Source organism: Gracilinanus agilis, chromosome 1 (assembly GCF_016433145.1).
Source record: "Gracilinanus agilis isolate LMUSP501 chromosome 1, AgileGrace, whole genome shotgun sequence".
NCBI classification, from domain to species: Eukaryota; Metazoa; Chordata; class Mammalia; order Didelphimorphia; family Didelphidae; genus Gracilinanus; species Gracilinanus agilis.
Genome location: NC_058130.1, coordinates 636,759,059 through 636,783,917, shown reverse-complemented (window position 1 = coordinate 636,783,917; position 24,859 = coordinate 636,759,059). Strand labels below are relative to the sequence as shown.

Below are 24,859 nucleotides of genomic sequence, written 5' to 3'. Positions count from 1 at the left end.
CAATAAAGACCATCTGTAGTGGATACCATTGACCAAGGAGCGTTATAAGTGTGCAGTAAATGATTCACAATTTCTCTGTGACATCAAGTTTTAAAGAAGAAAGCTGTAGTTGGCATAAATTGTTCTGTACTTTTACTTTGATGTACAGGAAAACAATTCCTTTAAAGACTAGCATGTCAAAACCCTTTTGGATCTTGAATGTCATGAGTATATAAACTGTAACTTCCAATGTTTGTTTCATTGGAGGTATTTATGCCTTTATTCTGATTACTGATAAAAATGTTAAACTTGATAGGGTAAAGCACGGATTCCTAGGAAATGCCATTGGAGGCCTCCTTCCAAGGTGGTATGGAACCATTAATGTCTCTGAGTTTGGCTATTCAGCTAATTCCAAATCTGTTTATAATGACAATTGCCCAGCCCATATTTCTCCATCTTTTCTACAAGAATCGTATGACATACATTGTAAAATTCTTAGTTAAAATCTCTTTTAAAATCTATTTACTGTGTTTTCCCTATCTACCAGTTTAATACTTCAAGAATCTGCAATTCTTAACCCTCCACTTAGGCAAATAGATTGCCACCTGATAAAACTGAGTCAGTCATGACTTGTTCTTGTTGAAGCCACGCTGGTTCTTTTCTAGATGTTTGCTAACCATCATTTTAATAATATGTTCTAGGATTTTGGCAGGAATCAAAGTCAAATGCACTGGCCTTTAGACTTCATTCTCTTCCTTTGAAAACTGCCTTTTTGTATCCTTTTTACTATTTATCTATTCCAAGCTCTCCTCTATCACAAATTCCAAGAGGTAGTGGTCACCTCTTGTACTTTCTTTACCAGCAATCAGTTCTTGCATATTAGTGAGAATCAGATCCAACATAGAATTTCTCCTTATTGGTTCTTATACCTTCTTAAGTCTGAAATTGTTATTGGGGCAAACCCGTAAGCTATCAGTTCACTGCTTTTGTCAGGTGGAATGCCCAGCTGATATCTATATAACTAAAGCCCTCAATGTCAGTCTTTTGCTTTATTTTCCAAACTCTTCTTGTATTTCCTTTCTTGGCATTGGTGGTCTTTGGCATATTCTGATGACATAAATGCCTTTGTTTGTTCTTTCACTGATAATTCCCCACTCTGTTGTTTGGATTTCTTTAAGTGAGTATTTTTTTTAATACAATGATATCACTTCCTCTTTTAATTGGCTGGTTTAGATATATTCATCCAGAGGAAACCCATCAAGGTACCAAATCTCCATGGAACTAGGAGAGCAAATTTTCCTCCTTGTGTTTGGTTCTTCAGTTCATCTTGCATTTTGCATAAAAGTTGTCCATTGAGAAATAGACATTTGATATCATGGGTTTTATCACTGGCTCTTTCTGAGTCTCATAGAGGTTAGATGACTTACCCATGGTATGAGATAAGTGTCTGATATAGGATCTGACCCTAGGTGGTCCTGGCTCCAAGTCCACACTGCCATTCTTAAAAAGCTGATAACATTTTCATAGTGTTCTGAAAATAGGGCTGAGCTGGAAGTTATGAGAATTAAGTTTAGTGTCAGTTTTGCCTCTATTTTACCTTGTGACCTTAGACAAGTTGAGCCACCTACTGGTCTCATCTCTTTCCCGGAAAAAGTAAGAGTTGGATAAGATGATATCTAAGGTTCTTTCCAGTTCTAAAACTTTATGATGCTTCAGAATAGGGGTCCACAAACAATGTCTCATGAATCAAATCTCTCATCCTGTTTCTTGTATGGTTGGTGAGCTAAGAATGGTTTTTATATTTTTAAATGGCAAAAAAACCCCATCCTTATTTAAGAATATAAAAAATATTCTTAGTTCAAGGTTGTACAAAAGCAGGCAGTAGTCAGATTTGGCAGCCTTAGTTTGCTGACCCTTGCTATAGAAAAATGAAATACTCCAGGGTTTTTTTCTTTCTGTTTTCTTTTTACCTGGAGGCTGTTGCGCCATCTTGGGAAGATCACTTGCGGGGGAGTCCTGATTTCCATTTGAGTCTTCTAGAGCTAGGAAGAAAGATATGACCGAGAAGGAATAAGATTCAGAGATCCATGTTTATAGAGAATAATGGTGACTGCTGTGCAAGTGTGCGTACAGCTTAGGGATCTGGAAAGATCCTTTAAACTCCTTAGTTCTTCTCTCTCTCTCTCTCTCTCTCTCTCTCTCTCTCTCTCTCTCTCTCTCTCTCAACTTATGCAGAGTGGTTACATTTTTGCTTCTGACTGAAATTAATTGACTTTATTTTCTGAACTTTAAGATTTCCAAAGCACCTTAGTACCCTATGCCAGATATATGAAATCAGAAAAGTATCCTGTAATAACGGAGGCCTTCAAGCTAAGGTAATAATATGTCTCACTTAAGACCATTCCATCAAAATGTTAGTCCCAAAGAAATTTGGTGGAATGTCATGAGAAAAATGTTCCAAAGGGCAAAGAAGGGCTAATGATGACAACAAATACTGCATGCCATTTTCCCAATGACTGAACTGTGTAGAAAGCCGTAAACAAACAATTTGATCTGTAATTCCTATCAGATCCAACTATAACTGATGATTATAACCAATTTATAACTTCTTTCATTATTCAAAGTTTTCCTGTGTAATAAATCATGTTATTTTGAAGAGAAGGGGGAATATGTTGGGAGCAATTAAGATATTTAGCAATTAAGATACTAAGAATCTCAAGTAAATATTTTTATCTGGACCCCATCAAAAGATCAATACAGACCGGCAGAGCCATGTATTGACCTTTTCTCCCTATCATGGTCGAGACCAGAGTGGGATATCTAAGATAAAAATCTGAGATTCCTCTTTTGATTCCTTTCATAATTCTCACCTTTCTTTAAAAAGCAATATAGTCTTATTGAAAAAGCTTTGGGCTCTCAGTAATCCAGCAGGAGGGAGGCTAACATTGTTTCCCTTGAGCCAAGAATGCAGAGGCCTAGTACAGCCAAGGTCAAACCCTTAGCAGAGCTTTTTGCCCAGAATTAAAGTAAAATAATGAGGCTCAAAAATATTGTTTAACACCATCAAGGCTGAGAAATTCAGGGGCTTTCTGGCCTAACAAAATGTCCCAGACTTCACTTAATGATAACACAGATAGTTGATAGTTTAGCATAGGTTTTTATCTACACCTGGAGGCTTCTAAGGCTTTTGTTTTGACTATAGTAAAAATACTGCTCTCTGTAACTGTGGGAAACTTTCTTGGGCTTTTGGGGGAAGGGGATCTTTAACTTTCTATATAATGAACTGGTGACTCCATTGTAACTCGGAGCATTTTGAGCTAACAAGCGGGGCTTCCAATCTGTTTCGTTCTTTACATCTGACGACCACCCTAGGCCACTCAGATTAGTCTCTGGTTATAGAGCAGGATCTCTATAGAACTGGATTGGATAATGCTATTTGTTGTGCTTTTAATACATCGTCTATTCAATAAAACTCAGAGGACTCTTTCTTCCTCCTCTCCCTTTAATGTGGCCTTTCTTTACATGTATTAATAAATCAGAGATAAAGAGAACAGAAGAGATTATGTATATATTTTGCAGTTCTAAATCAAAGCTATAAAAATCAAATAAAGTGTTCTCCAAGTAGAATTTGTATATCCTTCTTATGTGCCCCTCTCCTCCCCTCTGCCTTTAGCATGTGCAAAACACTACCTCCTACACAAGGCCTTGGTAGATCTCTCTCCCAATTCCTCAGCCCTTAGCTCTGACACCCTGGCCCCTGTTGTTACTCTTCCCTTCACGATGCCTTTTCTGACCCCTTTTCTCCCTCTCAAGTCTCTCCCTCCCCCATTATTGACATTCCTTTTCTCTTTAAACTACTTTGTATAATTTTATGTAGACTTTGTATTAATCATCTGTGTACATGTTGTATCGCTTCAGTATAATTTAAGCTCTCCAAGAACAAGGACCAATTTCATTTTTGCCTATTTATTGCCATTTCGTGGCATAGCATTTTCCACAAACCAGGCACATAATATATACTTGTTGCATTGAATTGAATTCTCTGCCTTTTGCATGATCTCATATAAATGAAATAATGTATATGAAAGCATTTAGAAAGGTCTAAAAGAGCTACACCAGTATAAGGTAGTGTGACTTCCTATGAATGGAAACTCATTGTGTTGATAGTGTGTGAGGACATTTTTCTGTTGACCCTTTTCCATCTTTTCTATCTCAACTGCATAAACACACATAAATTATGTATCAATCTGTACTTTTTGTTACCCATCGAAACTCAAAAATGACTTCGATTTAATTAGTTGGCCAAGTTTTAATTTGTTTCTTTTTAGGCAGGGATATATTCCCACCTAATGTTAATTTGTTCCATGAAAACAGAACATTAGGCAATGTTATAAGGGTGGTTAGTTCCACTGGAACGATGTTATAAATGAGAGATATGTTTCTGTGTGACCAAAAGGCTGAAGATAAGACTTTTGCAGACTCGAAACTATGTGATCATTTTAATGATGATATCAATTTCTCTTCCCTGTAGTTTTCCCCTCCCTAAGACTGGTTCTTACTCATCTAGGAGGCCATACAGAGTGAGAGGGGTTGGCCTCACATACGTTCCTATTAGGGCCTTGATGAGGCTGTGTGTGTGTGTGTGTGTGTGTGTGTGTGTACATGCTCACGCTAGGGGGTAGTTTGGAGTTTAACTTTATGACATCTTCAAAGACTTATCACTCTCCCACAACTTTATTTTCCCTGGGTGGCTTAACATAATTCATCTTTAGGGTCAAAGTAGCAATCAGCCCAGCATTGGCCTCTTCTTTCTCCTTAGGTCTCTCAAGATTGAAAGAAAAAAGCTGAGTAGCAGGAATGGGGTGGCACTTGGTGTGTGTGCAAGCAACTGTGCAAGCGGGCACCCTTTATAATTCATGAGTGGCACCATCCTGGACCTAGCCGACAATTTTCTGATATACCCATATACTAAACACTATTCTCTCATCTTTACCAAGAATTGGTAGAAAGAATTAGATATTAGGAGGAGACTCCTAATCTCCTTTAAATGGAATGTAAAAGGAATTTGCATCTGGGTTTATTATAGCATCTTATAATGGGACTTGGTTATAATGCTATAATGCTATTGTGAGAAGATATAAGTGGGGGATGCAACACTATCTGGGGAGAGCCTTGTACCTGACTTTTTCTCAGTCTCTAAGCCCTCTTTCTGATGTTTCTTGAACATTTTCCTAATGTTCCTAAGCATTATTTTCCTCTCAATTTGAAAGAGCATTTTTTAAAGCTATTGAACACTAGAGATCCTAAAGCATAGATATGAGAATCTAGGAAATAGAGAGGTTCCTACTTCTTTCCTTCCTAAATAACTGATCATGCTTATATTTGGCACCTTCACAGATTCCTTTCTTGAGTTTTTCACTTATTTCTCCCATTGTGCTGAAGTCTTCTGCATAGAAGAGATGTTTGTCAGGGGGATCAGATGCAATCTCCTGCAATTCTTCTTCAATGGCTTTTCCTACTCCAACAGCATAGATGGTTATTCCTAGATGCAAAACAAATGAAAGCAATAAAGTTAAGGTCTTACTCTAAAGGCTCTGGAAGTCATGTGTCTTGAATGATGAGACAGATGAACAATTAGTAGACTATGAATGTGATTTACCCACACACATGTAAAGTTCATTGTTATACATATGTATAGGTATGTATTTATGTTTGTGCACTTACATATATGTGCATGCACATATAAATTTAAAATATATGTATGGTTCTTGGCAAACCTTACATATTTACATATGTGAGATTTTGCAAACCTTAAAGAGCTATAAAAATGTTACCTCTTATTATTATCATTATTATGAAGGTCTATCAGTTATTTATGATGATCACTTTCTATTATTATGCTATTATTGGTTCATTGCTATGTGTAAGAGGGAAATATTTATGAGAGGGGGAGGTAGATGGTTTATAATCACTGAGTGATGAACCTTTGCTCAGCCCTGGGAAGGGTCACTCAGAAATATTTATCCCTTGTTTTAGATGAGCAGTGCATAGTACTTAGAACATAATAGATACTTTAAAATATTAACTGAATGAATAAGTGGATGTTTGCCAAACTCCACAATATTAAAATGAAGCAGCACCCCCTTTAAACTTGAAAAAAATATAGTATTAAGATACATGATGCTTTAAGATACTTTATGTTTCTAATGAGGGACACCAATGAGGTGTCAGTCTTTTAGGGATGCTCTGATTTGGCTTTTCTGGTGGATTACACAAAGAATGCATAATATTTTCTGCCTGCTGCCAATTCAGCATATGGAACTTCAGATGCCAGTTTCAGCCATGATAACTCCAGGTTGATAAATGATGATAGTATGAACCAAGAAGAAATGATGACTAAATAAAGGATGAGTGAGCTAGAAATGAATGTGCATACAAGATGATCGAGTGGATAAACTCTCACACTCGTGCCTGGTGGCTTGTTAGTAAGAAAGAACTGCTCTGAGCTGCTAGGTAGGGGGGAAGACAGCTAGATACTTTCCCTATCAACTAGCTCATGTGTGCATGTTTCTTGTTTCTTTTTTGTTTCTTGTTTCCTTATCTTAGATGATTGAGTATCTGGAGAAAGAATTGACCAGGTGATGACCTTATGATCTTCAGAAGGTTGGAGGAGGAACCAGAAGTCCCTCTAGCAATCAGAATTTGTAGTAAAGAGCTGGTAATGGTAAGTAACCAGTTCAGCATCAAAGAGATCTGCTTGATTCAGCCCAGCAATGTATTATGTGAGACATTGTCTAGCAAGAGACAGTTGAGCAAGGAAGCAACTTGAGCCGATACAACACCTTACCCTCCAAATTAAACTTGTTAGGGACTTTGTGAAGGAAGAAAAGGACTCTCAGGGCCACGAGTCATGAAGTATCACTTAGTCCCATGTGTTCTCTACATGTGTGCCTGACTTCCTTTGTATTTTAATCTTGAGCCCATTCTCCTCATGAACTTTGTATATGCAAGATGAGAGCATTCCTCTGGTTTAGGAGGTGTTTCTATGACATTTGTCCTTATCCTCCCAATACCTTCTTAAGAACTATTCTTCTAAAAGCTCATTGATATCATCAGATTGATTGATATTGGGGAGCACACCAAGTGGGGCTCATAGTTGAAGTTACAATTCTTTTGGGTTACCCCTTGGATCCTAAAAGGAAAAATAGTCAGCTGCCCATTGGCAACCCAGTCCATGAGTGAAGTATGATTTAAGGGATTGGACCCAGAGAGAGGGCTAAACATCCCTTTATTACTTTAATGTTCTGTGATTTCATTTGTGTGAGTACTTCCTTAACCTACTGATATAGCATGATAGCAACTCTTACTTTTTTTGTATTTACCACATGCATAGTAAATTTTGTTCCAGTCTCTAAATTTTATTCTCTGTGTTTATTTTTAGAGGTATTTCTTGCTGAATTTTGTTTTCTTATTTATTATATTGCTATCTTTCTTTTTGATAGATTATTTAATCCATTCACATTTAAAGTTATGATTGCTAAATTTTTATTTTATTCCATTTATTCTTTTTACATTTATTTGTTGGGTCTTCTTTCTAATATATCAGTAGTCTGTTTTGCTTGCATTACTTTGATGCTAGTCCCTGTAGTGACAAAGAGAAAATTCCTTTTCTAACAGTAGACAATATTCAAGTTACCAACATTTAGATGAGCGTCTTGAAATTTAGCCAGGCTGTTCCTCAAATGACAGACATGTAGCCATCAGTGGACCCATATTTGAGGCTTTTCCTTCTTGGTGGTAGGGCCTGCTTGACTCAGAATTTATGCACCTCTGGCTTATTCATTGAGAATGCAGTGTCACTCCCATGACATAGAAGAGGGCACAAGTGCAGATTACCTTACACATGGTTTTAGTAAACATTTTTTTTTTGAGGGGGAGATATGGAAAGGGATTTGAATGAATGAGGGAAGAGGTAATGATACAAAAAAAAAAACTTTTAAAAATGCACTGAAGAGAGAAAAGGCAGTTTAGAAGGTGACAGAGATAAGAAGGATAGTGTTGGTACTCCTGTGCTAAATTTAGCATATACCTTTATAAAGCTATATGTCACAGAAATTCATGGTTTCATATATATCCTCTTTTCCATTATATATTGAAGTATTCGTGTTTGCTGGCATTTTTAAAGTTCATGATTTTAAAAAAGAATTTGTTTATTTTTTGAAAGACAAGATGCACTACTTTTTCTTCTTCTAGTCTGGGTATATCCTGAGTTCTGCTTTGGCTCCAGCATTTTGAAATATTAATGCTGTTTGCTTTTGTATGTAGCATGGATACATTATTATTCGGGCTAACTCATTAGGACATACTCACAGAATAACTTTAAATGGTTAACATTCAATTGTGGCAAAAGTTGTGCTCTCCTCTGTGTCTGTGAAAGTTCAATAACTATGTGAGTTCAGCATAGTTGTCTGGGAGCCCAGTAAATTTGTGGATAGCTTCCTAAAAAGGCAAACTGCTATTTTAAGGTTTTTAAAAAACACTGTATTTAATAGTAATTAAACTCATTAGCCCTTTGCTGTGAAAAGATTGCTTCAGTTAACTCTTGGTTATTTAAAGGCTAGTGAAACAATTGCTTCTCTTTCAGTTAGTTAATTAGCATTTACTAAGCACCTACTATGTGCCAGGTACTGTACCAAATGCTGGGGATACAAAAGGAAGATAAAAAGCAATCTCTACCCTCAAAAAGATTACTGTCTAATGGGGGAAGACAACATACAAACAGATGTGTACAAAGATAGATAGGTAGACAGACAGATATATAGATAGATAAACCTATATTATGTGTGTGAAATATATTTTATATACATATATATATATATAAAACATATAAAATTTGTTGTTCGGTCATTTCAGTGATGTCTGACTCTTTATGACCCCATTTTGGGTTTTATTGGTAAAGATGCTAGAATGATTTTTCATTTCCTTCTCCAATTCATTTTTTACAAATGAGGAAACAGAGGCAAACAGGTTAAGTAACTTGTACAAGGTAACATAGCTAGTATGAATTTGAAGCCAGATTTGAACTCATGAAGATGAGTCTTCCTGACTCTTGGTCTGGCATTCTAGCCACAGCCCCACATATATACATATATAATAAATTAAAGCTATTCACAGAAGGAAGACTAAGATTAAGGTGGGAAGAGATAGGCTTCCGTAGAAGGTATTGAGAGAAGCTAGGAGGTAAAGATGAGAAGATATGGGGGGTTAAAAGTGAGGAGTTGATAATGACATGTTGGTTGTGAGTTTGGGTAATTGGAAGGATGGTGATATCTTGACAGTAATGAGGAAGGTAGGAAGAGGGGAAGGTTTAGGGGGAAAGCTAATAAGTTCAGTTTGGGAAATGTTGAATTTAAGATGTCTTAAGACACTCAATTTGAGATAGCCAATAGGCAGTTAGGGATTAAGACTGAAGGTTAGGAAGGAGGTAAATTATCTGCACACATATGTTAGTTGAATCCATAAGAGTTGATGAGATTACCAAGTGAAACAGTATAGAGGAAAAAGAGAAAAGGGCCAGGATAGAGCCTTTGAAGACACTCACATTTAGCAAGAATGATCTGAATGAAGATTCAGCAAAAAAGCCCAAGGTGTGCTCAGACAGGCAGGACTGTGTTACAGAAACCTATAGAGAAGAGAGTATCAAGAAGAGGGTAATGGACAGTGTCAAAAACTGCAGAGGTGTCAAGAAGGCTGTAGAATGAGGAAAGACCTTTAGATTTAGTGATTAAGAGGTCATCAATAACTTTAGAGAGGGTGGTTTCAATAGAATGATGAGGTCAAAAGCAAGACTGCAAAGAATTAAGAAGTGAGAAGAGAGGACATGGAGGCACTGATTAGACAGCCTTCTTAAGGAGTTTGGTCATGAAAGGGAGAAAATCTAGGGAATGACAGAAAGCAAGGATAGTTGGATCAAATGAAAGTCTTTTGAGTATGAGAGAAGCATGGATGTGTTTGTAAGCAAGCATCAGAGAAACAGCCCGTAGGCAGGGAGAGACTGAAGATTAGTAAAACAGTAGGGAGGATGGAGGTGACAATTTGTTGGAGAAGATGACATGAAATGGAATCACTTGTGTGTAAAGAAGGGTGGACTTTGGAAGGGAGAAAGGCTACATCTTCATATGGGACAGAGATGAAGGAGAAAGTGGTTGGAGTGATATGTGTTGAGGAGAAGGGGGAAAAGTAGAGTTCACAGTGAATAGAATAAATTTTTTTAAATATGGTGCAAAATTCTCAATTGAGAGGGTGAGAGTTGGAAACTGTGGGAGATTTATGGAGGAATGAAAAGATTTGCAAAAGCCACTGTAGTGAGTAGGATAATGAGTCAATTAGGGAGTTATAAAGGGACTGCCTTGTTATAAAGAAAGCTGAATTAAGCTTATGTAATATAAATTTGCAGTGGACTCGCAAAAGCATGGCATTGTGACATGGGAAACTTGGGAGAACAAGGTACTGCATGAGCCTTACTTGGGCTGGGGACAGAAGCATAGGATCATAGGGGCTGGAAGATGTTTAAGAGTGTCATCCATTTCAGTCTTCTCATTTTAGAGATGAAAAAACACCTGAGATTGAGAGAGGTTAAATCTCTTGCCCAAAGTCCCCCAGGGGGAAGGTTCCAGAGTGAGGATTCAAACCCAGGTATTCTGGCTCAGTACTTTCTGTCTCATACCATTCTGCTTCTATATCTATAAACTTGAAGGTATCTCAGAGGGTCTTTTTTTTTTTTGAAACCCTTATCTTCTATCTTAGAATTGATCCTAAGTATTGATTGCTGCAAGGGCTAGGCAACTGGAACTAAGTGACTTGCCCAGGATCACACAGCTAGGAAGTGTCTAAGGCCAGATTTGAACCCAGGACCTCCCATCTCTATTCCTACCTCTCTATATACTGAGCCACTTTACTGCCTCCTATCTCATCTAACTCTTGTCTGAACAAGATTCCAGAGTCATTTAACTTTTGCTTAGAAATCTACAGTGAGGAAGAACTCCTTGTTCTTTCCTCTTTCAGAGGTAGCCTATTCTACTTTTGGACAGTTCTGTTTGCTACGAAGGTTATTCATTTGGGGGAGAAGGGGAAGGAATGGTAATAGTTTGGATTTGTTTTTGTTTTTACTCTTATATCAAGCCCAAATTTGTCCCTTTTGCAACTTCTATCCATTGATTCTACTTCTGCTCCCTGGGACCAACCAGAATAAGTCTGTATACTAACATTCACAAGCAATTCTTTAAATGCTTGATGACAGTCTTCATGTCTCTCTTCACCCTTTCTGAAAAGTCTTCTCTTCTCCAAGTTTAGCATTTAGCTCTTTCAACCAATTTTCATAAGGTTTGAACTCTAGTCCTTTGCCATCTTGGGTTTCCTCTTCTGAATACTCTCCAGTTCCTCAGTGGCGTTCCAAAACTGTGGCACACAGAACTAAGCACAATACTCTCAAAATGGTGTGACTTGGAAGAGTGCAGAGGGATAATCACCTCATTATTTCTAGATATTGTCTCTCTTTTTTTAAAACTCTTCCTTTGTCAATGTCAAAACTAAGTATCAGTCCCAAAGCATTGGAGCAGTAAGGGCAAAGCAATTGGGGTTATGTGGGTTAAGTGCCCAGGGTCATATAAGCTAGGAAATGTCTAAGGCTAGATTTAAATCCAGGACCTTCCAACTCCAGGGTTAGCTCTCTATCCACTGAGCCACCTAGCTGTCTTTGCATCTCTCTTTATATGGTCCAAGATCTTATTCCATTGCTGTATTCCATTGCTGACTTTAGTTCACAGCTCTTTTTCAAATGAATTTTAGTCTAGTCATACCTTGACTATCTTTAAGTTGTGAAGTGGATTTGTGGAATCCAAGTTCTAACTTTACATTTATCCTTATTAAAATTTTCCATGTTAGGTTCAGCCCATGTTGTGTTTTTTTTTTGAACCCCGACTCTTTCATCCCAGGTTGTTAGCTATCTCTCACAGCTTTCTGTCATATCAAACTTTGGCAAACATGCCATCTATGCCTTTATCCAAGGGATTGATAAAATTCTTAAGCCTCACAGGGCCAAATAGATCGTTCCACAGGGTAGTCACTGGAAAATTCCTTAAACTTCCAAGGCAACACCAAACCATTAAAAACTACTCTTTAGGGTCAGACATTAAACTAGTCATGAAATCACATAATTGTACCATCCTCTAGTCCACATATTATCATGTTTTCCACAAGAATAGCGTGAGAAACTTTGCCAAATCCATAGCTAAAATCTAGGTAAATTATATCCACAGAATCCCCCCGGCTACTTGTCTAATGACTCTCTTGAAAAAGGAAACAAGTTTATTCTGGCACGATCTGTTCTTGATGAAGTCATGCTAGCTCTTTGCGATCACTGTTTCCTTTTCTAGATGTTCATTATCCATCCTTTTAATATTCTAGAATGTTTCCAAGAATTGAAGTCAAACATTAAAGTAGCTTTGTACACACAAGAAAATGTGAGTTGTGATGTGTGCCTTCCCCCCAGGCATGTACATATTGAGAGTCTATTCCTATTAGCCTCAGCAAGCTCAGGTTTCCACAACAGTACATCTGGAGAGGATTAGTAGTTAGGGTAAGTCAAGCAAGGGATGTCCCTTCTCTTGGCTTTCACTTTTCACATCTGTGAGTTGAAGCTGCCACTCATTTACCTCATTGGCTTGCTGCTTGTATTCTACATATGAAACATCACACATTTATTTGAAAGCTTCTAGGGCTAGGCCTAAATTGCCTAAATTAAACAAACTCTCTCTCCAAAGTTTTATTTTTTTTTTAAAGTCAACTATTTTCTCCTCCTAACCTAAATCATTCCTCTAGCCCAGGGCTAATTATTGCTTCCATTGTATTGAGATCATAAGATTCTGAGCTGGAAGGACCTCAGAGGTAATGGAGTCCAGTCCCTCCATTTTATAGATGAGGAAACTGAGCCCAGAGAAATTAAATGAATCGGTCTTCTGACTGCTTCAATACAAGCATTATTTTCTAGAAAAGACTCTGATGTGCACAATAATGAAAACTATTAGAGGGGGGTAGAATGCCTATCCTGGCCAGATATTTTACTCAAGCCTCAAAGGTTTATTTTCTCCCTTGGAGAACAGACTCCAGCTGGTAAATATTAGTACATGATTATTCACTTCCAGGAGAATGAAAAATCTCTTTGAGGGAAGAACCTTATTTTGTTTTTGCCTTTGTATTCCCAGAACATAGCACTGGATCTGGCACATAGCAGGCACTTACTAAATGTTTGTTTAATTGTACTTTAAACTGAATCATCCTTGTAGATACTGACATTATCACTGGCCTCCTGCGAGGGTCTTTGTGAGGATGATGATTTGGAAGCACTCTTGGCGCTGAATAAACTCTGTGAGGCCACTAGGGGGAAGTAGAGGAAGGGTCTTGGGTGGCTGTACAAGACTTCGTCCTAGGCTTCCCTGGCCCCTCGGTGTGGTTTATGAAAGAGAGTTTGGAGTAGTAGAAAACAGGCTGGAGCTGGGGGCTGGGAGACCCCCCAGACACGTTAGGGGATAAGTGCTGAATAGCTCTCTGGGTTAGTTTTATCAACTCTGAGAGACTATAAGCTCCATGAGGGCAGGGGCTGTTTCTTCTCTAGTGTCTGGCACTGTACAAGTCAACGCTTATTGAATAAATGAATGAGAAACTTCACTCACTAGCTGTGTGACCAGGTTCATTGGATAAGAAAGAGATTGTAATGCTTACACGACCCACCTCATAGAGCTGTTCATGAGAGAAGAGGTCTGTGGAGACCTTCACCGTGCTACAGAAATTACTATAGTTATGGGGAATTATTGATGTTGTTAATGCCCCTGGGGGGGATATAAATGAGGTATAAATCCAATAATCCAAGATTACCATTCTGCTGGGCTCTGCTTGCCCATTCAGAGACATCGTCTTGGGCTCGTCCATCCGTGAACACGATGGCTACTCTGGGCACTCTTGCCGAAGGTGGCCGCGCTCCTTCTCCCTCGGTAAAACTTCTCTCAAACATTTGCTTCAGGGCCATGCCAGTCATGGAGCCTTTGCCCATGTATTTCATGTGGGTCACAGCCTTTTTCATGTCTCTAGCAGTATGGAAGTCTCTCAGGGTGAACTCTGTGCGGACCTGGGTTGAATACTGCAGCAGCCCCACTCGGGCTGCTTTGGGGGAGATCTCAAGGGAATCTAAGATGCCAGTGACAAAATGCTTCACGATCTCAAAGTTTTCTTCTCCAAGACTTTTGGATCCATCGATCACAAATACCAGGTCAATGGGGCCTTCAGTGCACTCTGTAGGATAGGAAAAGAGGATGATTAAGGAAAACAAACTTCATCAGTCTCTGGAAACACACATGGACAAGATTTCTTAGTAGTAGGAGGCAAAGCAGCTTGGGAATTAATTCTGACTCCTGACTCTTCTGTTACACAGTATATTACCCAGCTTCAAATACAGATTCTCTTTTTCTTGAAATCTCTGCCTTCCTTCAAAGTCAGCTGAAATTCCACCTCTTTTTTTTTAACCATTACCTTCTATCTTAGAATCAGTACTGTGTATTGATTCCAGGTCAGAAGAGTAGGAAGGGCTAGGCAATGGCTTGCCCAGGATCAGACAACTAGAAAGTGTTTGAGGCCAGATTTGAGCTCAGAACTTCCATCTCTGGGTCTGGTTCTCAATCTCCTGAGCCATCTAGTTGCCCCTTGAAATTCTATCTCTCACATGAAGCCTTTTGTGATCCACCCCAGGTCCTTGTGCCTTCCCTCTCCTCCTGAAATTACCTTATATTTCCTTTGATATTTTGCATCTATTTACATGTGTACATGTTGTTTCTCCTGATTGAATATAAGTTCCTTGAGGGCAAGAACTAGAGTTTTTGTTGTTGTTGTTTTGTCTTTGTATTCCTGGTCTGCCACTTAGCTGATTAACATATGAGAAAACATAGTTTTCTAAAATTAATGTAAGAGATTTATAGAAATGCCTAGTTATGTGAGTATGCAAAGGCTTCTTGTGATTTAGGAGGCATTAAAAAAACTTTAACCAAATGAATTTATAGGATCATAGATTTAGAATCAAAAGGGCCTTCTGGAGTCATTTAGTCTGAGTTCCTGATTTTACTAAGGAGGATATTTGGGCCCAGAGAAGTTAAGTAAATTGCCTAAGGTCCAACAGGTAGGGGGGCACAGAGGCTGATTTGGAGTCTAGCTTCCTACTATACCATACTGCCTCCTTACATGAGTTCATGTCGAATAGAACTGAATTCTGCAGAACAGTCTATTTTGTATATCAAGTACCTCCTCTTTGGACAGTAGAGTAGGCTAAAGTGACAAAAAGAACATTGGGTTTAGAGAAAGGAGACCCAGGTTTGCATCCTAGCTCTGATATTTTTACCCATTCTGTGTTTCTAAGCAAGTCATTTTGTCGCTATATATATATATACCCTTACCTTCTCTCTTAGAATCAATACCATGTATTGGTTCTAAGGCAGAAGAGTCAGTGGTAAGGGCTGGCCAGTGGGGGTTAAGTGACTTGCTCAGGGTCACACAGCTAGAAAATAGCTAATATTTTTATTTCCAGTCTCACAAGTTTGTTTTTGGGGGAAACACCAAGTTTTATATAAATATGAGTTATTATTTTTACTATTATTATGTGATTAGATATCCATGAGGGGCCTTTACATCTCTACATATCCTGGAATAACCATCTTTAATTAGCAATATTCCCTTAGATCAGAGGTTGGCAACGTATGGCTCTCGAGCCATATCTGGCTCTTTTGAGGGCCAGATATGGCTCTTTCTGCAGGAGCCATAAAGTCAATTTTTTTTTCAGGCACTGTTACAGGAGCGTGCACTGTGAGCACTGTATGGCTCTCATGAAATTACATTTTAAAAAATGTGGCGTTTATGGCTCTCACGGCCAAAAAGGTTGCTGACCCCTGCCTTAGATGGACACATACAGACACACACAAACACAACATTCTGTTGCCTGGTATGGGCAGGGTTGGGTTAGAAAGAAGGGCAGGCTCTCCTTTTCACACTTACTAACCAGTAATTCTTTCTCCTTCCTCCCTCTCATTTACCCTTCTCTAACAGGTATTTTCATTCACAGCAGCATATATGAAATGATTTCCTCATAACCCATCTGCACTTTATTAGTCAGAAGATAAAAAGGTCAAGTTAGCTTCATTTAAATATACACTAGGTGTTTGAAACATCCATACTTACCTGGCTCTTATCCAACATAAGTATGGCACTATTATTATTATTGTCATAATTTTTCTCTTTGACTATTTTTCATTGATATCTTTTCCAATTATATCCTTCCCTGTCCCTCACCTAAAGATTCATATTTTATGATTAATAAAGAACAAAAAAAGCCAAAATAAAGGAGTTCTGCAACCCATCAGCCAAGTTGTAAAAAAATACAGTTCTGACCTCATAATCTCTAAAACCTGCAAAAAAGGAAGGCAAAGAGAGACATTTGATATTTCATCAGCCATTCTATTTCTCTTTCTTTACCCTAAATTTTTCATAAATACCCACCCCCACACACCAGTTTGCATTCATCATATGCAGAATGGAGGGAAGCTTATCTATGGTTCCAGAAAGGAGAAGGCTCCATCCAACTCAGTTCTAATTTCTTTCATCAGCAAATAAAAAGTGAAGAGATTTCAGGAAAAGAATTGCATAGAGACCCATTTTCCTTGGCAATAAGGATGTTCGTTCCCAGGCCCAGGAAAGAATGACAGATATACTCACTGGTTCTTGGCTTTCAAAGGGGTTTTTCTTATTTTCCTTACAAATTTTCTCAACAATGATCCCTAAGTAAAAAGGTCTGACTTTTAATTCAGCCAAGTTTTTATAACTTTACTTTTATGTTTATTCATTGTTGGGGAGGGCAGGAATGGGGAGAAGAAAAAGGTGGTTAGGGACTCAATGATTCTGATAACGCTTGATTGCTCTCAGCCCTACCAAGGTGTGGGGCCAAGCTCTCATCGCTTCTGCTCTCAGCCCCTCCGAGGGGGCGGGGCCAAGCTCCCATCACTTCTGCTCTCAGCCCCTCCGAAGGGGCGGGGTCAAGCTCCCATCACTTCTGCTCTCAGCCCCTCCAAGGGGGCGGGATCAAGCTCTCATACTTCTGCTCCAGTCTTTCCAAGGGGGCGGGGACAAGGCCTCATGACTTACTTCTGCACCGTTTCCGGTCCTCCGCCAGAACAAATCCCTCTGAGCACTTACAGATGTACGAATTGCCATCATTAACACAAGTGTGTTCACAGCCGTGGTTGGTAGATTTGCAGACATCCTCCCCTGAGGATTATGGAGAGAGTTAACATAATTCTGCCAAGGCAGCACAAGACATTAACAGCTCTCTAATGAGGGATTACGGAAGTGCTGTCTAATTCATAATAGCTCAGCCTCCTTTAGAGGTGCAGCAGGAAGGATTCTCCAGGGACGTGGAGGGCCTGAGCCAGACACCTGGCTCTTTCACCTGCTATATTTGTGAGGGGGCAGAAAGGACGATAAGAAGTCATCTAGTCTCTCGGAGCCTCAGTTTCTTCATCTGTAAAATCAAGGTGATAATTCCCAGACCACTTGCCTCACAGGGTAGGGAAGAAAGAATTTTGTAAATTATAAGGTGTCATGTTATTATACCTTTTTGAAGGTTCCAGGTCCCCAATAAAAATAGAGCCTGAGTGATAAAGAAAGTGATACAAAATTCTGGTATCATCTTTATCATCATCATCATCATCTTTCTTATCTTCCTTTAAGGCTTAGCTCACATGCCACCTCCTTTCCTGTTTTCTCCCCAGCTACTAGTACCTTCCTCCCCTCGGACTACTTTGCATCTACTCTGGAACAGTGGGGAAAGAGTGCTGGGCATGGAGAGAAGACCTGAGTTTAAATCCTGCTTCTGATACCTATTAGCTGGGTGACCCTGGGAAAGTCACTTTATCTCTCCCTGCCTCATTGCCCCTTATCTCAATTTTTTCACCTGTCAAATGAAGATCATATTAGCACCCACTTCCCAAGGTTGTTGTGGGGCTCAAAGGAGATAATATTTATCAAGTTCTCTATAAATTCTAGTTATTATTGTTGTTGTTCAGTTATGTCTAATTCGTTGTGAATCCACAGACCACCACATGCCAATGTTGTCCATAGGGTTTTTTTGGGCAAAAGATTTTGGACTGGTTTGCCATTTCCTTCTCTAGTGGATTAAGGCAAACAAAGTTAAGTGACTTGCCTAAGGTCACATAGTTAGTATTTGTTTGAATTCCTGACTCAAGGCCTGGTGCTCTATCCAGTGAGCCACCTGGCTGCCTTCTGTTAGTATTAGAAATGCCTAATTATTGACTTGTTTGTCTCCATCGCTGGAATAACAGTTTCTTGAGGGCTACAGCTGTTTTTGCCTTTTTTTGTATATCCAAGATTTATCATAGAACCTGGCACAGAGAAAGTAAAAAGTAAATGCTTGTTGTTTGACTCCTTGAAACCTTCTCCTGAACACTATGGTTTTTAACTGTTTTAACTGTTCTTCCTTGCCTTCTATTCTTTTAGAGCTCTCTTCCTACTGTGTATTATAATACTTAATTGTGTTCTCCTAGCAGACTATAAGCTCTTACAGGACTGCTTCATTTTCTGTCTTTGAATCCCAGGGCCTAGAATACTATTTAATCTTTTTCAGACATGTTCTACTCTTTTTGACTCCATATAGGATTCTCTTGGCAAAGATACTGCAGTGGTTTGCCATTTACTTCCCCATTTCATCTTATAGATAAAGAAACTGAGGCAAATAATGTTAAGGGACTTGCCCAGAGTTACATAGCTAGTAAGTATCCGAGGCCAGATTTGAACTCAGGAAGATTGGTCTTCCTGACTCCAAGACTGGCACTCTGTCCACTGCTCCACTTAGCTGCGTCATAGCATAGTAAATGCTTATAAATAAATATATATTTGATGAATTAAAATGAATTATTTGTTATGGTGTACTTTGGACTTGACATTTTCTAGATTGTGAAAAATTTGCCTTTCCATTTTCAGGACAAACACAGTGTCCTTCCCCATACTTCCTCCATTCTCCCCTATTCCCATGTCCCCTGCTCAATATTTTTCTAATGCTTGATTTGAAGTCATTAAAATCTGACTGGAGAGACTTAGTAACTGTGTGATCAATCTTTCTGTGCCTCAGGCAATGTCCAAGGATTTATCTATGAAGTTACACACAGGTTACAAGAATGAATGAAAGAACATTTAGTAAGGGCTTATTGTGGGCCAAACACTGCCCATCGCCAAAAGGTAAAACAAGCTCATATAGTGCTAAGAAGGATATATGGCTTTAAAGTTTACAGTGAGTGAAATGTGGTCTTAATGACTAGGGCAGAATGACCAGAGCAATCAAGCCTTATCATATACAAGCCAGATGTACCATTAACCAAGGAGGACAGGACATTCCTTTGAATATCTTTTCCTATACCTGATTTATCCCTTCCTTAATGGGGTGCCCATGGATAAAATTTTATTTTGGTCAACACGTGTGATTTTATCCGTGAGGGGAACTCCCAGTAAGGAAACTCCTTTTATCACTGAAGACTGATAACCCATAGTCTTAGGAAGTTGTTCGGGCACTGAGATTAAGTGACTTGCACCAGATCACCCAGCTTTTAGGTGTCAAGTGAAGTGGCTTACTTCAAAAAGCGAGTTCAGACACCCAGAAGTTCAAATTAGTGGAACCAATATTTATTTATTAATCTAGTAACTTAAACATACCTAACTGGCCAGGGCAAACCTTCCTAGTGAAAGTTGCTCCAAAGTGAAATCACAGACAGTTTTTATAGGGTTACATACGAATAAGAGGTAAAAAGGTAAAACAAGCTCATATAGTGCTAAGAAGGATATATGGCTTTAAAGTTTACAGTGAGTGAAATGTGGTCTTAATGACTAGGGCAGAATGACCAGAGCAATCAAGCCTTATCATATACAAGCCAGATGTACCATTAACCAAGGAGGACAGGACATTCCTTTAAATATCTTTTCCTATACCTGATTTATCCCTTCCTTAATGGATCATCCTCTGGTTTCACTGACCATCTGCTATTACAGACTGAAAAAGCACATTCCTTAAGCATGCTTTCTATAAAGAAAAGTATGCTTTATTGATTAATACCTTTACCAATGGATCAGGGACTTGTTTCTGTATCTATCTGTCTGTCTACTGTCTATCTACTATTTGGCTAGGTGGCACAGTGGATAGAGCCCCAGGTCTGGGAGATCTGAGTTCAATCCAGCTTCAGACCTTTACTAACTGTGTAGCCCTGTTCAAGTGACTTAACCTCTGTTTGCCTCTGTTTCCTCAAATGTAAATGGAGATAATAATAATCTATCTCCCAGGATTGTTATGAAGATCAAATGAGATACTATTTGTAAAGCACAGTGCCTGGCCCATGGTAGGCATTTAATAAATTCCTGTTCCCTTCTCTAGGACCTGTTGCTTCAATATAAAGACATATCGAGACCATAATAATAGCCCTGTGACTATATAATAATAGACACCTGGCTACTGACTTAGGAACTGTGGGAAGGAGTAGAGAAGGGGCTTCTTGAAGGTGATGAGACTTTTCTAAATACCCCACTGTTTTCTCTTTGAAAGAGAAACTAGGACTCAGAGCAACTTTCTATATTACAGCCTAATTGACTGTAGCACCTAACTGTATATAACCCTTGGGTTAGTATTAAGTACATAATATAGGTGACTAATCCTCCTTGAGCTGAGCACCTGGGATAAAAGATTACCTGGGAGAGAAAAGGATGACTAGAATCAGGCTCAGGAAAGCTATACATACAAGGTCTGGCTCTCACACAAGGTCCAGCAGGTGTCCCTCATCCCTCCACACTAAGGCTGTGTCTCTGAGTGGTTAATTACTTGCTTCTGTAGAAGTACTAAAATTTACCCAAAAGTCCCCTGCAAGAGAATTCTGAGTTCATGGTTTATAATCGTCAGGGATATTTTTCCAAGGCCTGATGACCGGGCAGGAAAAGAGAACAATTAAAACAAAGAACAATTAACACATTCCTGCCATGGGAAAGTAGGGGTGCCAATAATATCAATGGATATTGAAATCTGGAGGGGAGGAATGACCTCCAGAGGCAGGACTCAAAGAGGTCTATCTCTCTGTTTGTCTGTTGTCTGACCGTCTCTCTTTCAATGTCCCTCTGTGTGTCTCTCTGCTTCTCTTTATCTCTGTCTCAACTTCCATCTCTGTCTCCATCTCATTCTGGATGGTTCTTGGGCTTGTGGCTTAGCTCACAGGAATATAGGGGTGTAATTCTTTTCTTGAGTTTGCATCAGAGATGCCCTTGACACTGATGTATTACAGAAGAATCATTCAGGGGATTTTGTCAGCTTGGCTTTGTTATTGGCAAGATGCAAAGGGGCAGCCAGGTGGCTCCGTGGATAGAGAGCCAGGCCTGGAAATGGGAGGTCCTGGGTTCAAATTTGATTTCAGACACTTCCTAGCTGTGTGTAACCCTGGGCAAGTCACTTAATGCCAATTGCCTAGTCCTTACTGCTCTTTCTTCCTTGGAACAAATGATTCTAAGACAGAAGGTGAGGGTTTTAAAATTTAAAAGAAAAAAAAAAGATATATGTGTGACTCACCCCTCCTTGAGGATCCCTAGCTTCCTTTAAATTTTAGCTCAAGTAGCACTTCCTACAAGAAACCTTTCCTAATCTCCCTTCAATTGCTAATGGTCTCTCTGTGCCAGTTCCCATGAATCTTGCAGCAGCTTCCTTTTGGAGGGTCTTTGTGCCTCAATCCTTTCCCCTCTCTAATCTTTCCATCCCACAACAGCCAAAATGAGTTGGCAAATAAAGGAATTTGCATTTAATCCTAGATTCAATAGCAACTAAAGGTTACTGAGCAGGGACATAACATGATCAGATCAATGCTTTATGTTAAGACCTTCACAATCTGGCTCTAACCTGTTTTTCTGGGTTTGGTTACACATTACTGACCTTCACCTATTTGATGGTCCAAACTGGCCAACTTACTATTTCCCATACACAGCTTCCTCTTCATGTCTCGCTGTGATACAGCTATACAACAGAATAAGGTAGAAGATGGGCTTTTCTGGAGCCCGATGCTAACAGCTGTCCGTGTTTACAGAGATCTTTGAGGCTGTGGCCTCAAAGCTGAGGAGCTTGGTGGAGGTTCTAAATCATTCAATTTAGAGCTGAAAGGGGCCTTAGAGGCCATTTAGCCCATTGCACTCATTTTATACCTGGGGAAACTGAGGCATAGAACAGGAAAGATCAAGAGCTAGACAACCAGGGTTAAGTGACTTAACCCAGACTCACACAGTATCTCAGGAAGTGTCTCAGGCCAGATTTGAACCCATGTCCAGGATACAGAGCTAGTAACTGATAAGAATGCAGATTTGAACCCATGTATTCTGACTTCAAATTTGGAGCTCTTTCAGCTGCATCATCCTTTCTTTTCATTACTACCCTGGGTTGTATTTGAGGATTGGTAATATATTGAAGGAATGTAGTGAAAGTATCATTATCCTCATCTTGTAGAGGAGGAAAACTGAGGCTTAGAAAGTTAAATGACTCTATTTTGGCCAAACAGCTAGTAAGCATTGGAGTCAAGTTGGGAATTCAGTTCTTCTGATTTTAAGTGTGGGGGGTCTGGTTTTTGTTTGTTTTCTAAGCACATCACAATAGCTTCCTTTTTCTTTCTTCTTTTTTTAATCCTTACTTTCTGTCTTCAAAGTGATATGAAGTATCAACTCTAAGAGAGAAGAGCAGAAAGGGCTAGACCAGTGATGGTCAACCTTTTAGAGACCAAGTGCCTAAATTGCAACCCTCATGCTGCATGTGAGCTCCCAACTTACCCCAGATAGGGGAAGGAGGGAATGCTCCCATTGGGCTGTTGGGCAGAGGGGAAGGTGATGGGATAAATGTCTTCAGGTTCATGTAGAGTCAGGGAAGGAGCAGCCCCCTCTGGCATGCTCTGGTACATGTGCCATAGGTTCACCAACATGGGCTAGACAAACTAGGGTAAGTGACTTGCCCAGGGTCACATAGTTATACTCCCTTCAAGCTTTAGCTCAGATAATCCTTCTTCCATGAAGCTTTCTCTTAGCTTTTCAGCTAAAAGTGCTCTCTCCCCTCAAATTTTCCTATAATATTTTGCCTTCATCTCCCCTTGATTCCTACTATTCAAGCTGATTGATGAACCTGTCAGATTATCCTTTCTCTCTGCACCCCCATATCTCAGCAAAGTGTATCTTCTTTTTTTAATATTCTTACTTTCTGTCTATCTGTACTAAGACAGAAGAGCAAGAACTAGGCAAGTAAGGTTAAGTGACTTGCCCAGAGTCACATAGTTAGGAAGTATCTGAGGCCAGATTTGAACCCACATCCTCTTGACTCCAGATCTAGTGATCTATCTACCACCTAGCTGCTCTGCTAAAGTGTATCTTCTTAAGGGCAGAACTTTATTATTTTTTTGCCTTTGTATCCCCCTTAAAGGGAAAAAATGGTACAATGCCTAGAGAGCTGATCCCAAAGCTAGGAAAACCTGGGGTCCAAGATCCACCTCTGACACATGTTTTCAGCGTTTCTCAACTGAGGCCAGTTTCTCAAGGGCTTCAGGGCTCTAGGCAACTCTCCAACACTATAACTTGCAATGGTAGAGGGAATTTCCTCACCTGGGAGTCCCCTATCTTAATGACGAGTTCCAGTCCCTATCCCTGGCATAGTGCCTTGCACACGGTAGTATATGTATTACATGTACACACTTATGCATACTTAGTACACATTTCCCAATTTAGATTTAAATTAAACTTACTTTTGCAGGTTTTTCCGTCATCAAGAAGCGTATAACCTTCAAAACACAGGCACATGTATGATTCTCCCCTGCTCACACAGGAATGCTCACAGCCATGGTCTCCCAGAGCACACAGGTCCAATACTGAGTTTCCATGTGGTTCCAAGGGCACAGATGGGAAAAATATTTCATGCATTAGCAATTAATCTCCCTTTAACAATGTACATGAATTAGACAACTATCCTTTTCTATTTCCCACTAAAATATGCTTTTGAACATAAAGGCAACTTTGGACGTGTTCTAGTAGCAGCCTTTTGGCATGAAACTAATGAAATTTTTTAAAGTGAAGAAATGACGTAGTTATTGAAGTCGTAGAATGGATAGAATTCACATTTCTCATCTCTCATCTGCATTGCTAGTGAGCCCCCCCCCCCCCAGATTATAAGCTCCTCTGAGGGTCGAGACTATCTTATTTCTTCATCTTTGCATCACCAATAATTTGCATCACCAATATGTACAAGTTGTTATTAAGTCATTTTTCAGTTGTGTCTCGACTCTTTGTGACTCCATTTGGGGTTTTCTTGGCAAAGATTCTGGAGGGGTTTGCCATTTCCTTCTCCAGTTAATTTGACATGTGAGGAAACTGAGGCAGATAGAATTAAGTGACTTAATTCTGAGTCACATAGCTAGTAAGTATGTATGGCCAGATCTGACTCCAGGTGCAGTATTTAATCCAGAGTCACCCAGCTGCCCAATAATGATAACTCTTACTTAGGTAGTGCTTTGCAATCTACTAAGCCCTTTTCCCACAACAACCTAGGGAGGAAATCAGAATAAGTTTTAGCCTCATTTACATAGAAGAAAACTCAGCTCAAACAGATGAAGTCATTTGTTGGTCCAGGGTTTGAATCCTGGTCTAATCCAGTACTTTCCCTACTACACTATGCTGGCTGTCTCCCTTCCTTCCTTCCTTCCCTCCCTCCCTCCCTCCCTCCCTCCCT

General features: G+C 39.4%; 1 protein-coding gene across 1 annotated transcript in view; it reads right to left on the bottom strand.

Annotated features, from left to right (window-relative positions):
- Positions 1-24,859, bottom strand: part of MATN2 (matrilin 2) — a 198,920-nt gene that overhangs the window by 15,459 nt on the left and 158,602 nt on the right. Inside the window, exons 11-15 of the mRNA XM_044683928.1 lie at positions 23,880-24,002; positions 17,215-17,337; positions 13,912-14,325; positions 5,369-5,521; positions 1,950-2,021 (exon numbers count right to left, since the gene is read on the bottom strand). Coding sequence (XP_044539863.1) covers positions 1,950-2,021; positions 5,369-5,521; positions 13,912-14,325; positions 17,215-17,337; positions 23,880-24,002 — 885 coding nt within the window. The remainder of the gene's footprint in view (positions 1-1,949; positions 2,022-5,368; positions 5,522-13,911; positions 14,326-17,214; positions 17,338-23,879; positions 24,003-24,859) is intronic.